The following is a 14,206-nucleotide window of genomic DNA, read 5'->3' on the forward strand; positions in this document are numbered from 1 at the left end:
GGAGAGGAAGCTTCAGGAGGGAGATGCCACTAACAATGGTATTGGAGTTTGAAAACTAAACTCTAAGGGGAAATGTCACTTTTTAAAACTTTGCCTAGAGGAAAATGATTAGTTTTTAGGGTTTGAGAGAAAAGGAGATTAAATTTTAATTTATTTTTAATATTACAAATAAAATAATTATTTTGCCCTTGAAACTATTAATTTTAACCCTCTATGGGTGGGTAAATGAGATTTTCAAAGTTGAGAGGTGGAAATTTGACATTAGAGCATACTTTGGGTGGGAAATAGTCTTTTGGCCTATTTTTAGTGGTATTAAAATGGTTGAACGAGATTTATAAGTATACATGCATTTCTTTTCTATGACCGGCTTTTGAACGGTTGTTATCTGAAGACTGGAAGATATCACAAGACTAGAAGCTAGTGAAGATGAAGAGAGATTACAGTGGAGACGTGAAGATGAAGATGGATGAGATTCAAATTTAGTCTCTTCCTGGAAGATGCGTTTGTCTTTGTCAGATTAAGTATCTGCCTGCTACAATTTGACTCTTCATTTTCCACTAATCAATTGAATTTGGTGGAACTTTCATTTCATGTCATGAATGAATTGAGGTGATGATCGATCATTTATAGCAAAGTTAAAACCAATTGATTCGTGTTCACTGTAAGCTCTCTTTATCATCTTCAGATTTCTTCTCTTTCAATCATTCAGAAATAGTTTCGCTCACAAACCTCTCTGAAACCACATCCCTTGATTTTTTTTTTTTTAAAATCAGTTTCAGTGTTCTGATTTCTTAAAAAAAATCGGCTATTTCTCATCTACGAAAAAAAAAATCGTTTCTCTTATTTATTGTTAATTTCGGTGTGTTTTAATTATTTTCATTTTCTTCTCTTCTGCTTTTGAAGCTTTAAAAAAATAAGAAAATGGCTGATGTTGCCGGGAGCATCGAAAGTGTGGTGAGTCCTGTCTTCGAAGTTGGCAAGTGGTTGGTTGTTCCGATTTGGCATCAATTTAAGTACTTGTTCAACTATACTACCAATTTCAAAAATCTCGAAAAGGAAGTTAAGAAGCTGAAGAACACCAAAGAAGAAGTGCAAGATCAAGTTGATGCAGCTGAAAGAAATCTGGAGAAGATTAAACAAAATGTTAAGGATTGGCAGAAAGATGTGGAGAAGACGATTATTGAAGTAGATCAGTTGATTCAAGAAAAAGCTAACAACCAGCGTTATTCTAAGGGATTGTGTTCCAATTTCATCATTCACTACAAACACAGCAAGAAAGCATTCAAATTAAAGCGGGATGATGTTGATCTGCTCCTCCAGCAAGGAAAGGAATTGGGTCCAGTTTCCTCTCGTACTAATCCACTATTGGAGATTTGGCTAAGGTCTAGTGAAGATTACGTGCCTTTTGAATCAAGAAACTCTACTATGGAGGAGGTGTGGGATGCTCTAATTGATGAGAATATCTTCATGATCGGTGTTTATGGGATGGGTGGTATTGGGAAGACCACTCTTGCGCAGGAACTTGGTAGAAAAGCTAAGAAGGATAAACTCTTTGAGGACATTGTTTTTGTTGAGGTAAAGAAACATTCAATACAATATTGTTCATCTTTTAAGGTTTGCTCTATGTTCTGATTCTAATTGGGCTTTTTTATTTTTTTCTTGTAGGTATCAGAATCTCCTGATATAAAAAAAATTCAAACAGCAATTGCAGACAACTTAGGTCTGAAATTCAAAAACGAAAGTGAAAGGGCAAAGGAGCTGTATTCAAGAATGGAGGGCAAGAATATTCTTTTAATTCTAGATAATATTTGGGAGCCTCTAGAAATTGAAAAGACGATAGGAATTCCTTGTAGAGCTGATCGTGGGAGAAATAAACTTTTGTTTACAACAAGAAACTTAGATGTGTTGGAGAGGATGGATTCCACAAGTAATTTTGGGATGGGAATTTTAACTGAAGAAGAAGCTTGGATTCTGTTCACCAAAATGACAGGTATTGTGTTATACAATTTTCACTTGTGTGTTTTCTAGATCAACGCATTCTAATTCTTTTTTTTAATTATTTGATGTGTTTTGATATGAATATTAAAATATTAAAGTAATTATAACATGAACAAATTCTAACTTTAAATTTTAATTTCACTTTTGTTCTTGATAGAAAACATTACAATTCAATTTTATTATATCCATGCTCAAGATTTGGAATGGATTTGATCTAGACTATTTCAAATTGAATCTATAGTTTAGATAAAAAAAGTCGATTTTAAACTAAAGTTTTAAATTGGTAGTTTAACTTAAGGTTTACTTATTTATCTATTTAACAACATTATTCATTTTGTCGATGATGTTACCAACCACTCTGAAGACAATATTGTTTAGTGTTGACAATGTCAATGACTTTTCAGTGGTATTGTTCATTAGCTCAAACGAGCTTGAACCGAACATTATGCTTTCAAATCAAGCTCAAGAAAACCTCAAGTTCAATTAGATCAAATCCACCCCTACTTTAGACATCAAATTCTTATCTTTGATTTTATTATGTAAATTGTTCTCCTAAAAGTAAGAACTTTTACATTTTCATTAATAGAGATTAATTTGGAGTGAAAAAGTGTTATTTATGTTAAGTAAGGTGCAAAAATGTTTTAAGGTCAAACCTTGGGTGGAAAATGTAATTTATAGAATGCAGTATTTTGATTTGCATTTGAAAGTTTAATCAAAATTTTTTCACTAAATTTGTGTAGGAATAAATAATCTTAAGAACCTAGTTTTCTCTTATTTGTTAAATAAAACTATTTTGCATTCAATATATTAATTCATATCTTTTTCAAACACTTTGAGAGAGACACTATTTTGCCACTTATTATGTTACGAGTGTCCAATTATAGATTTTTAAAAATAAAAATTTAAGAGGAATCATGTTTGATATTATAAAGTGAAATTCATTTAGATTATACAAAATTGAAGGAGTTATTTAGAAAAGAACGAAATTCAACATTTAGAACTTTTCTTGTTTTTAAATCCAAAGTATGGATGTAAAATGAAAATTAGTTTGTATAATCCTAGATCTTTTTGCAGGTAATATTATTCAAACATATAGATTGGGTTCTTTACCAAATGATATATGCAAGGAGTGCAGGGGATTACCTATTGTCATCTGTACAATAGCAAAAGCATTAAAAAACAAAAGTCATCGATCAGATTGGAAGGTTGCATTGCAAGAATTGAAAGCACCTTCACCATCATACTTCACCGGATTCCTAGAAAAGGAATACACAAGAATTGCCTTAAGTTACACGCTTCTAAGAGATGATGAACTTAAGAAAACTCTTTTAATTGCTAGTCTAATGGAAAATAATGCTTCCATTTTAGACTTGTTTAGACATGTTGTGTGTCTGGATATACTTAAAGGAGTTAACTTGACAATGGAAGACGTACGAGATAGACTGGATAAATTAGTTCGCGACCTCAAAGATGCTTGTTTGTTACTTGACGGGTTTGAAAGTGGAAATTTTGCTATGCATGATGTTGTCCGTGTTGTTGCTATGAGAATTGCATATATGGATCACCATGTATTTACAACGAGGAATGATGTTGAACGAGAATGGAAGGATAAAGATAAACTCAAGAAATGCACAAAGATCTCCTTGTCTGGTGATAGTACTATTATTAGTCAACTTTGGCCTAACGATTTGGATTGTCCAAATCTTGAATATTTCTATATGACCAAACTGTGGTACTCTTCTTTTGAAATCCCAAAAGACTTCTTCACAGTGATGCCAAAGCTTAAGGTATTGAATTTGGTTGGATTACAACAATCATTATTGCCATCATCAATTGGTCTTCTGACAAACCTGCAAACATTGTGTTTAGATTATAGCAATATTGAAGATGTTGCTGTTATTGGAAAGTTTAAGAAGCTAAAGGTCCTTAGCTTGCAAGGTTCTTGTATTAAAGAGTTTTCTACAGAAATGGGTCAATTAACTCAACTAAGACTGTTAGATTTGAGCTATTGTAGACAATTGAAAGTTATAGCTTCAAATGTGATATCAAAATTATCCCAATTGGAAGAACTTTATTTGAATAATTACTTTATTCAGTGGAAGATTGAAGTACTTAAGGAATTGAAGCTCTTGTCTAGTCTCACCACTTTAGAATTGCATATTGAAGATGACAAGGTTTTGCCTAAAGGCTTCTTTTCTAGAGAACTTATAAGGTACGATATATTAGTGGGACATTGGTCGTTCAAATATCCACTATTTGATGAACATGAGCACTTGAGGAGATTGAAATTGATAATCGATCCTACCACCAAATTAGAAGAATTATGTGTAATCAAGAATGTTGAACTTTTACGCTTAGCTGAATATTTAGATGATGAGGGCGAGGATGAGGATGAGGATGAGAAAAAGGATGAGGACGAGGACAATCTTGAGCATTTAAAATTCAAATTTCAGTCCAATGAAATCACACCACTTTTTAACAAAAAGGTTTGATTTACTTAACTTCTTATACTTGTCTATTATATATATTCTTATATTCTTTTAGTTTTATTCTCATTTGTTAACACATAGTTGTAGTCTTCTCTCTTGAATTGTTTTAACGAGTGACTTAAATTTTTAGATTCAATTCAATTTTATTATCGAGTACTCTTCTTTTTAATTTTTCTCATATTAATTTATAAATATTGAAGCAATAATTAACTTTAATTGTAGGTTATCTGTCCTGATTTAATGGACTTGACATTGAAGAATATTATTTCTAGAAAGATCTGGGATGACCATCTTCCATCTTCCTCCTTTCAAAATTTGAAACAATTGACATTGTGGAGATGTGCAAAGATAAAATTTGTGTTTCCTTATGCCATAACCAAAAACCTCCAGCAACTCCAATACCTTGTGATAAAGGATTGCATTGATTTAGAGGAAATTGTTGCTATAGCAGAAGGATTAGAAGCAGCTGCCAATGTTGTCTTTCCGCAAGTAACTGTAATGGTGCTTGAAAATCTACCCAAACTTGCAACTTTCTATCCTGGAATAAATGCTTTAGAATGGCCAAAATTGAAAGAGTTGGTGGTGAAAGATTGTCAAAAATTTAAGATGTTCACTTCAGAGCCAAAGTCCCTGTGCTTGGACCAAAAGGTAAAATAATCTAAATTTATTCCTTTTTTTCTTCTTAAATTTATTTTATTATATGACCTAACTTCAAAAAAATTGACTCATTAGTAAAACAGAACTAACCTTCTAAAAATTCCATCCTCATTTCTTACAGAAAAATATTAAAGGTAAAAAATAAAAGTCCTCACAAATAATTAACTCAAAGTACATCATCATAAATAATTAACAAATTTAGTAAAATTAAATTATTTGTGAATAATAGGAAATTATGTTAATTTAATAATTCATTATAGAGATATATTTTTTATTAAAAATAGTTTTTTAAACCATGTGGACTACCTTACTTTGGTAGGTTGATAGTATTTCTCAGCTTGGCTTGAAATAGTTTATCTCTCAAATTTTTGCCCCTAACGTTATTAACTTTTCTACAACAAACATTTCAAAATAGTAATATTATATGTATTTTTAATTATTACCAATTTATACACCAATAATGATACATTTAATATAATTTAATATTATTTTATCCTTAATTTAAAATTATTCAATTGTATGTGATACCTCATTATAAGTACCTAATTTAATACTCATTATAAGTGCATATTATATAACTCATTTCAAAATTATGTCAGCATGATTTGGTAGTAGACAAGAGTAAAAAATCTACTTAATTTTGAAACAAATTATATAAGGGTAAATACTAGCTTGTTATGTATTTAATTCTTTGTACGTATAAATTTATACTTGGTATCTATAGATGCTATTATATACAAATGTTCATCATATTCATCCAACAATGTTATAGGTTACAAATCACACTAACTACACTATGCCATTCATAGCACCTTTCTTTTTTTTTTTTTTTGGATGAACTCTTTAAGGTACTATTAGGTTCTAAAAATCATAAATATAGTTTTATTTTTATTAGAGATATAAGTAATAGGTGCATGGTCTTTCAAATTATTGGAAAGCTTGATGAGCTCAATCATTTTTCATGAATTTTGAAATGATATACTAAATTAAAAGATTAAGATTTTCCAAGAAAAATAAATCAAGAGGTATGTTTAATTAGTGATTTTGAAAAATAATTTTTGAACATAATTTTAATGTTGATTTTGATTTTTTCTTGAAAAGATAAGCTAATTACAAACTTAATTGGATTTTGTTTTTATGGCTTTGTAGATCAACAATGATTTGGCGATATTTCAATTAAAGGATGGTCTGGAAGAGATTGGCTGGGATAGTTCGTCTAAAGTTCTTAACATCTCCTATTATAAGTCAACACATTTTCCACTTGGGCTCCCTCAAAGATTTGAAAATCTTACATTTCTTTATGTTAACCATTGCCATAAGTTAGTTAACTTCACAACAACTTCAATAGCTGGAAGTTTGGTGCAGTTGAAAGAATTGAGCATATCAGATTGTTCAATGCTGACTGAAATAGTAGAAAATAACGGAGATGCAACAACAATTGAAATTGTTTTTGAAAAATTGTGCAAGGTGTCACTTAATCGGTTGGAAAGTCTCACATGTTTCTGCTCAAAGAATTACTCTTTCACTTTCCCATCATTGAAAGAGTTATTTATCACAGAATGTCCCAGTATGAACACTTTCTTCAAAGGAATCTCAGGCAATTCTGAATTAAATTTGCAGTCCAATGAAATTACGCCATTTTTTAATGAAAAGGTTTGATAGATGATAACTTGTTGTACTTCTTTGTTATATATTCTTATATTCTCTTTTGCTAATTCTCGTTTGTTAATATTTTAGAGACAAAAAAAAAAAACACATCGCTATTATTAACAACTTGTTATGATAAATCCATAAGAGTCAATTATTTTTTTAAAGATTTTCTCATGAGTGTTTAAATGTTGAAACAACAGTTTACTTTGACTGCAGGTTATATTCCCTAATTTAAAGGTCTTAGAATTGATTAATATTAGCCTTGAAAGGATTTGGGACAACCAACTTTCAACTTCTTCTTCTCAAAATTTGACACACTTGAAAGAGTTGGAGGTGGAAGATTGTCATAAATTTAAGATGGTTGCTTCAGAGCCAAAACCCTTGTGCTTGGACCAAAAGGTACAAGAATCCAATTTTATTCCTTTTTTTTTAAGTTTTTTATATTATATTACATAAATTCAAAACAATTGACTCATTAGCAATAAAACACTAAGCTTGTTAAAATTCCATCCCTATTTCTTACAGAAAAAAATTAAAGGTAAAAAGTTAAAATCTTCACTAATAATTAACTCAAAGTACATCTTCATAATTAATTAACAAATTTAGTAATACTAAATTTTTTGTGAATAATAGGAAATTATATTTAATTTAATAATTCATTTTAGAGATAAATATAAATATTTACTTACCTCTGCAAGTGTTTTTAGTTTAGAAGAAAGACAAATAATTATTTTTAATTACTTTATGTTAAAATAATTATTAATATTTACTGCAGGACATCTCCGTTGATTTGAAGTTGTTGACATTGAAAGATGATAATTCTATAGAGATTTGCTATAACCAACATCCAACTTCTTTCTATCAAAATTTGACACATTTGACCTTGCGGAATTGTGAAAACATAAAATATGTGTTTCCATCTTACATTGTCAAAAGCCTCCACCAACTCCAACAACTAAAGATTCAGAATTGCAAGGTTTTAAAGGAGATTATTGCAAAAGAAGATGGAGCAACTGCAGTTATCGATTTTGTCTTTCCGAATATAACCTCATTGAAGCTTGAAGATCTACCAGAACTTACAGCCTTCTACCTTGGAAAATATACTTTAGAATTGCCAAAGTTGAAAGAGTTGTTGGTGAAGGATTGTACCAAATACTTGAGCTTCAAAAAAAATAATGTGGAGACTAAGCATGATATTTTAGCTCCAAAATCTATCTTGCAGAACAATAAGGTAAGAATCTCTTATTTAGTTGTTTCTCAGAAAAAAAAAAAAAACCTTTCTTTATATATATGACATTTATTCAAAAATTTAATCATGGAATTCTTACCATCTCAATATTTCCACAAAACATAAATTAAGAAAAATCTACAGTTATTTGATTTGAACAAATTTACATTAGGATCATTCAACAACTCTTATTGAGGTAATAATATGATTTTCTATTTTCCAAAGTAACCTTCCCATTTGTTCAGATTTATTTTGTCATTGGTCTACTAATATAATGATTTTCATCACCCATACAAGCAAATTTTGTGGTTCAGATTGTGAATTGATAGGTAGAGAATACTATCAAGTAATAAATTGAAAGGCTAATTAATTATAATCTGTTCGGACTTTTCCACTGAATTTTTAATTTATTGCATTACCATTTTTCATGAATTGATAGGTAGAGAAATACTTGTAAGTACTGATTTTTTTTGTAATTTGTCTTTCGCAATAATTGAAGTTTTGTTTTAAGAATTATCAAAAACTAACTTGATTTCGTTTTGATGGATTGTAGATTAACTTCAATTTGGAGTTATTTCAATTATATGATGGTGAGACAAATATTTGTTGGCATGGTCAATTTAAAACTCTTACAATCAATAAGGATAACTCTGCGAATATTCCACTTCGACTCTTTCAAAGATTTGAAAATGTGAGAGAGCTCCGACTATTTTCAAATCAATACATAGACATTAAGAGCCCATATGATCTTCCAAATCTTGAAGTTCTAGATGTATATTTCCATAACAGATTGATGAATCTAGTGCTATTCTCAGTTTTTTTCCAAAATCTTAAAGTTCTGAAGGTAAGTTCATGCCACGGATTAATGAAGTTATTTACACCTTCAATGGCTAGAAGCTTGGTGCAGTTGAGAGAATTGAGCATATCATATTGTAAAATGCTGACTGAAATAGTAGAAAATGAGGGAGATGCAATAACAAGTAGTGAAATTGTTTTTAACAGTTTGAACAAGTTGTCACTTGAATGGTTATATAGTCTCACATGCTTTTGCTCTGGAAATTACTCCTTTACTTTTCCATCTCTAGAAGAGTTAAAGATTGAAAATTGCGTCAATTTGGATATTTTTTGTCAAGGAAGCTTATCTACACCAAAGTTAGACAGAGTCCTTTACAAGTCTCTCGGCTTTCATAATGAATATGTGAATGTGATGACACAGGCTGAGATTGGGGAGAATGACCTAAATACGACTATACAACAAAAACACAAAAAAGAGGTATGTCTTTAATTAATTAGTTTAAATTTGAGTAATTTTTAAGAATATTAGATTTTCATTGTTAATTATAATTAATTGTGTTTTTATCAATATTGACCTTGCACCACATAAAAAATTAGTTTGTGTATATGCTTAGCATTATTGTCGGACTAGTGGCCACCACATAATTTCACACCTCTTTTCACTGCTAGGATACAACTAACTTCCTATATAAATTTCTAGGATACAACTAAATAAATATATAAATATATATATAAATAATTATTACAAGTTTTTAAGGGAAATATTAATTTTAATTTGATTGACATGGTTCTTTTTTTTTTAGGTTGGCTCCCTTTGAAAGCAATTGACATTAAGTGGAAGGGATATCTTGACAAATTTGCAAAGAGAGTTTCAAGAGAACTTTGTCAAAGTAGAAACTCTTCAATTGATTATGGATGATTATGCATATATACCAATTCATATCCTTAATCAATTTATCAGTCTTCAAAAACTTATATTGAAAGTGAGTTCATACAAAGAGATATTCTCATGTGGAGAAGGTGAGGAACATGTTGGAGCATTCTCAAAATTAAGAGATCTAATATTGTAGGGACTTTTGAATTTGAAGTGCATTTGGAGCAAGATGTTCAGTTCAAATCAATTTGTCAAAATCTTCGTTCTTTACATGTAGAATATTGTCATGGTTTGATGACTCTATTGCTGCTTTCATCGTCTTTTAAAAATTTGACGACTTTGAAGGTAAAGTATTGTAATGAAATGCAAAACTAAATAACATCTTCAACGGCCAAAAGTCAGGTGTGTCTAGAAAGCTTGTCAATACAAGAATGTGAAATGATGATAGAAGTATCAACAAACGAGGGAGATATAGAGAAAGATGAAATTGTTTTTGAGATATTGAAGGAGTTGTGCTTGTTTAATTTAGAAAGTCTGACATGCTTCTCTTCTGAGAAATACACTTGAAAATTTCCATTCTTAGTATCGTTAGATGTGAGTAAATGCTCTAAGATGAAGACTTTCTCAAGAGAAGGTGTAAACATGCCAAGGTTACAGGAGGTGAATTGGAAAGATTGTTCAAATGATCTTAATTCTGTCACAACATAATTTCAAAATAGTATGTATTCATTTATTTAACAATATACTTTTCCATAGACTTTCTTGTCCTCCATTGAGTTAATACTAGTCAATCCTCAATGTTTTTTACTATTGATTTTGTCTTTGATTAAAATTCCCTAAGTACATATTTAGAAACTACAATATTATAGTTTATGTATTGTTTAATTGAGTATACATGTTTTAAAATTATTGAGGTGGTTGTTGAGGAAATTCCTCATCTTCTTGTTTGATTGATATATTATGATCATTTTAAAGTCTGAAAGTAGTATTGATTCTCTACAATTTTTCAGATTCATCACAAATGAAAGCTCTGCACTTACCTGATTCGATAGCACCGGGCAAGGTAGGTGGTAAAGAAATCAATTGTTTGCATGTCATTTCAGTCAGGAAGAAAGGTCTCTTCTTCTATGTTGCTGGATATTTTCTTTTGAGTTATTTACTGCCCTTTATGCACCTGCACTATATATTAGATGATTTACTATTATAAAGCTGTGCAAATTGTATGCAACTATATCCCTCTTTAACATTCCAACTGTATATTCTAAAGAATTGGATGCATAATGACTGGAACTCCGGAATGATAAGTCAAATGTTGGAATGCTAGTTTAAACCTTTCTTTTTCAATTAACCTAACATGCCTCTGACAATGATGGTTCATGGACTGCCAATTGACATGGTAATGCCACCACAGTTGTGAAGTTAGGGCATAATAAGCCTTCTTGACAGGGTAAAGCTTGTTTCATGGATTGACAAAGTAGGAGGGACTGATGAAATAAATTTAAACTAAATGACTTTCATAGATAGGCATAGAAGATGAAACAATGTCAAGTTCATCCCAAAAACTTCATATCAATCAATGCATTGCTAGCCAAAATCTCCCCTGCAGTAAGGCTTGGGAAATTTACATGTTTGTTTATTTTGTTGCAGATGTTTATTGTTGGATTTAAGTAAATAAGAAAAAATTTTCAGGTTGTTCGGTTGATCTACACCAACTCTGGCCTAGCTCTATTTGCCCATACGTCCAGCGCTATTCACATCTGTGGAAATGGCAGAGTAGTGAAAGGAATCTCTTGGGGAAGGTTTATTACTTTCAATATGCTAATTTCTTTTGTTTTTATATTTTGACCTTTCTAATGTCTGTTGCAAACTCATCAGGCAACTGCAGATGTAGCGCTCCGGTTGTGGCAACCTCCTAGTAGAACACTTATGACCAATGACATTAATGGTAAACCAACTGAAGAGTCTGTTGCATGCATTGATTTATCCAAAACTGATTCTTACATTATCTCTGCCTCTAGTGGAAAGGTTTCCTTGTTCAACATAAAGACATTCGAGGTGAGTTATTGCACCTATCCAAATTCAAACTCTGTTTTTAATATATGATCACATGTAACATTTTTGGTCCAATAACTAACTCTACTTTGGACACACAATTTGTCATGATTTTATTTTTAGGTTTTGTAACTCAAAACATGTATTAGCAATTTAAGGAGCTCATAAACTATTTAATCAGTATCATTTTAGCATCCTTTAGCGATGTGGGATGCTCACACACAAACCCAACACCTCTCTTATGTTTTGCCAATGTGGAATTCACTTAGGGGTATCCCAATTTTTGTATGTGACACCCTTAGGCAAATCCCACATTGCCAAGCACGAGAGAGAGTTGGGTTTGTGTGTGCTTTCAACATTGCTTGAGGATTCTAAGTTCAGAGTAGTTAAATAGCCTATGAGCTCCATAAGCTATCAAGACGCTTTTTGAGTTACAAAACCCAAAAGCAAAACCATGATAGACTGTATGTCCAACATGGACAATATTTTGACAGTAGGCAAGACTATTGGATCAGGAATATTACACAACAATTTATGATTGATCAGATAATGCTTTCTCAATATATTGAGATTCCACATGACCAAATGAGATTGCTTACTTGTCTCAAGTCATGGCAATGTTCATGCCCCCACCTCCAACAGCTACCTTTTTGGCATTCCATCCTCAAGATAATAATATTATTGCCATTGGGATAAAGGATTCTATGATTCAGATATTCAATGTTAGAGTTGACAAGGTAAAGTTTCTCACTTGATTTGTCATCCTCAAGATAATCTAGTTAATAGCTTTCTTGATTTTCTAAAGCTTATTGCATGACATATAATGTTGAAGCATAATTAATGTTGAATGTTGGTGGCAGGTCTTAATCAAACTTAAGGGTTACCAAAATCGAATCACGGGGCTTGCATTTGCTCAAACTTTAAATGCACTAGTGTCTTCAGGGGCTAATGGGCAAGTGAGAGCCTAACTAATATAAAATTCAATATTTTCGTATTTATCGCTATTAGTTATTTCTTTTATTTATTAGAGACGCCATAAGTTTTTATCAAGAGTAAGAAAACTAGCACATTCAAGCATTAAGGGCTTTCTCTATGGACTCTTTGCTTATCTAGGGAGCAAAATACTTTCTTCAAGTCCCTGTTAGATAATATGAGAGCTGCAATTTGAGATTGATCTTAATCCATTAAGGATAATCAATGGCTGCATACTACGTGTATTTTTGTGGTAAAAAATTTCAAATATAGTTTAATCACCATATATATATAGTCTTCTTGCATTTTTCTTTCTCAGTGACAAGTGTTGAGAAGTGCCCAAATGTAATTTGTTGTTGTTTGAATAGGCGAAGTTGAATGATCAAATTATTTTAAGGGAACCTCTAATGCAAAGATCTTTCAATGAAAATGTTGTTTTTGAATTCTTCTTTTCCATAAATCTGGTTATCTTGGTTATAGTGAGATTAAATACCAGTATTGGGCTCTTAACTATCTGTTGGATTTTTTGATTTGGCTTCCAGATCACGATGTCATTTAACACAGTATTGCACCAAGTGAACCAAGTGTTTTGAGTTCAAATCCCTTGGCCGTAATGTTAAATCAAAGTAAATTATGGGAGAGGAAAAAAACATAAGTTGCTAGTCACTTACCACGCTGAAAAGAATAGTCAGTCATGCAAATGACAAAAGACCTTAATTTACTACAAGTTCCAAAGTGGCTTACCCAAGTCACTTCTAAATGCTATTGAATTTCAGTCAAGGTCCCAAAAATTATGTTGAAGGTTTCTCTTTATTGCTATCTCTGGGTTTTTGACGTCCGCAGCTATGTATGTGGAGCATCGATAAGCTGAAATCAAGGTTCATACAAGCACCAGCTGGTTGTCAATCCCCTTTGGTCGGAGAAACTGAAGTCTAGTTTCATAATGATCAAAAACATCTATTGGTGGTTCATGATAGCCAAATTTCTAGTTATGACAATAGGCTTGAATGTTCATATTCAGTAAGTTTTGCTTCTATCTCATCTAGTTGCAGTGTGTCATCTGTTCACTCTCTCTTCTGGTAAACTTAACACATGATAATTTATTTGGCCATGATCTTAATTCGATTAAAGTGTCTGGAAACATAGCTTATTATTATAATTGTAATAAATATGATAATATAGGTTAGTGAGAATAAAAGATTAATTATGTAGCCTATTATCATCATTGTACTTATTTCCACCTTGACCAACTAGAGAAAAACTTACTAAAATGCATTTGTATGGATAGTACGCTAGAACCTTGTTCTAGCGCATGGCTTTATCACATTTTGTTGGAAGTTTTATTGCTGGTGCTGCAACATGTTTGGCATATGTTACTATGCCTTTATGCTATGTATTTATGACTTGTAGTGGTCTCCAAAAGATACACTCCCTGCTCCCATTTCAAGTGCAATATATTCATGTGATGGTTTACTGGTGTATGCCGGTTTT

General features: G+C 31.3%; 2 protein-coding genes across 16 annotated transcripts in view; both read left to right on the plus strand.

Moving 5' to 3' along the window:
* The window catches only part of LOC123205127 (protein TOPLESS-RELATED PROTEIN 2-like), an 88,020-nt gene that overhangs the window by 72,504 nt on the left and 1,310 nt on the right, over nucleotides 1-14,206 (plus strand). The gene's annotated exons all lie outside the window — the stretch shown is intronic.
* On the plus strand, nucleotides 360-14,196 carry LOC123205123 (probable disease resistance protein At4g27220). 14 transcript variants are annotated; one of them, XM_044621957.1, is made up of 17 exons: nucleotides 360-661; nucleotides 904-1,575; nucleotides 1,666-1,990; nucleotides 3,061-4,484; nucleotides 4,710-5,135; nucleotides 6,294-6,797; nucleotides 7,011-7,193; nucleotides 7,570-8,025; nucleotides 8,576-8,713; nucleotides 9,239-9,295; nucleotides 9,621-10,409; nucleotides 10,702-10,754; nucleotides 11,381-11,490; nucleotides 11,567-11,746; nucleotides 12,238-12,480; nucleotides 12,604-12,699; nucleotides 13,559-14,196. In XM_044621957.1, exons 2-11 carry the CDS (start codon nucleotides 922-924, stop codon nucleotides 9,633-9,635), a joined length of 4,182 nt encoding a protein of 1,393 aa, XP_044477892.1. In that variant the 5' UTR covers nucleotides 360-661; nucleotides 904-921; the 3' UTR covers nucleotides 9,636-10,409; nucleotides 10,702-10,754; nucleotides 11,381-11,490; nucleotides 11,567-11,746; nucleotides 12,238-12,480; nucleotides 12,604-12,699; nucleotides 13,559-14,196. The 14 variants fall into 14 exon arrangements, with proteins under 14 accessions (XP_044477892.1, XP_044477893.1, XP_044477895.1 ...); XM_044621948.1 differs by having other exon boundaries at nucleotides 361-661; nucleotides 8,576-9,295; nucleotides 13,559-13,735; nucleotides 14,126-14,196; XM_044621947.1 differs by having other exon boundaries at nucleotides 361-661; nucleotides 8,576-9,295; nucleotides 11,567-11,636; nucleotides 11,710-11,746; nucleotides 11,867-12,480.

Source organism: Mangifera indica, unplaced genomic scaffold, assembly GCF_011075055.1.
Source record: "Mangifera indica cultivar Alphonso unplaced genomic scaffold, CATAS_Mindica_2.1 Un_0002, whole genome shotgun sequence".
NCBI classification, from domain to species: domain Eukaryota; kingdom Viridiplantae; phylum Streptophyta; class Magnoliopsida; order Sapindales; family Anacardiaceae; genus Mangifera; species Mangifera indica.

What these genes read in the sequence shown, in the direction of transcription:
- LOC123205123 (XM_044621949.1), top strand. Translation starts at nt 922, where the DNA reads ATGGCTGATGTTGCCGGGAGCATCGAAAGTGTGGTGAGTCCTGTCTTC. An exon ending in AGGACATTGTTTTTGTTGAG is followed by an intron (nt 1,576 to 1,665) that starts GTAAAGAAACAT and finishes TTTTTCTTGTAG; the next exon opens with GTATCAGAATCTCCTGATAT. An exon ending in CCTTGTGCTTGGACCAAAAG is followed by an intron (nt 7,194 to 7,569) that starts GTACAAGAATCC and finishes TATTTACTGCAG; the next exon opens with GACATCTCCGTTGATTTGAA.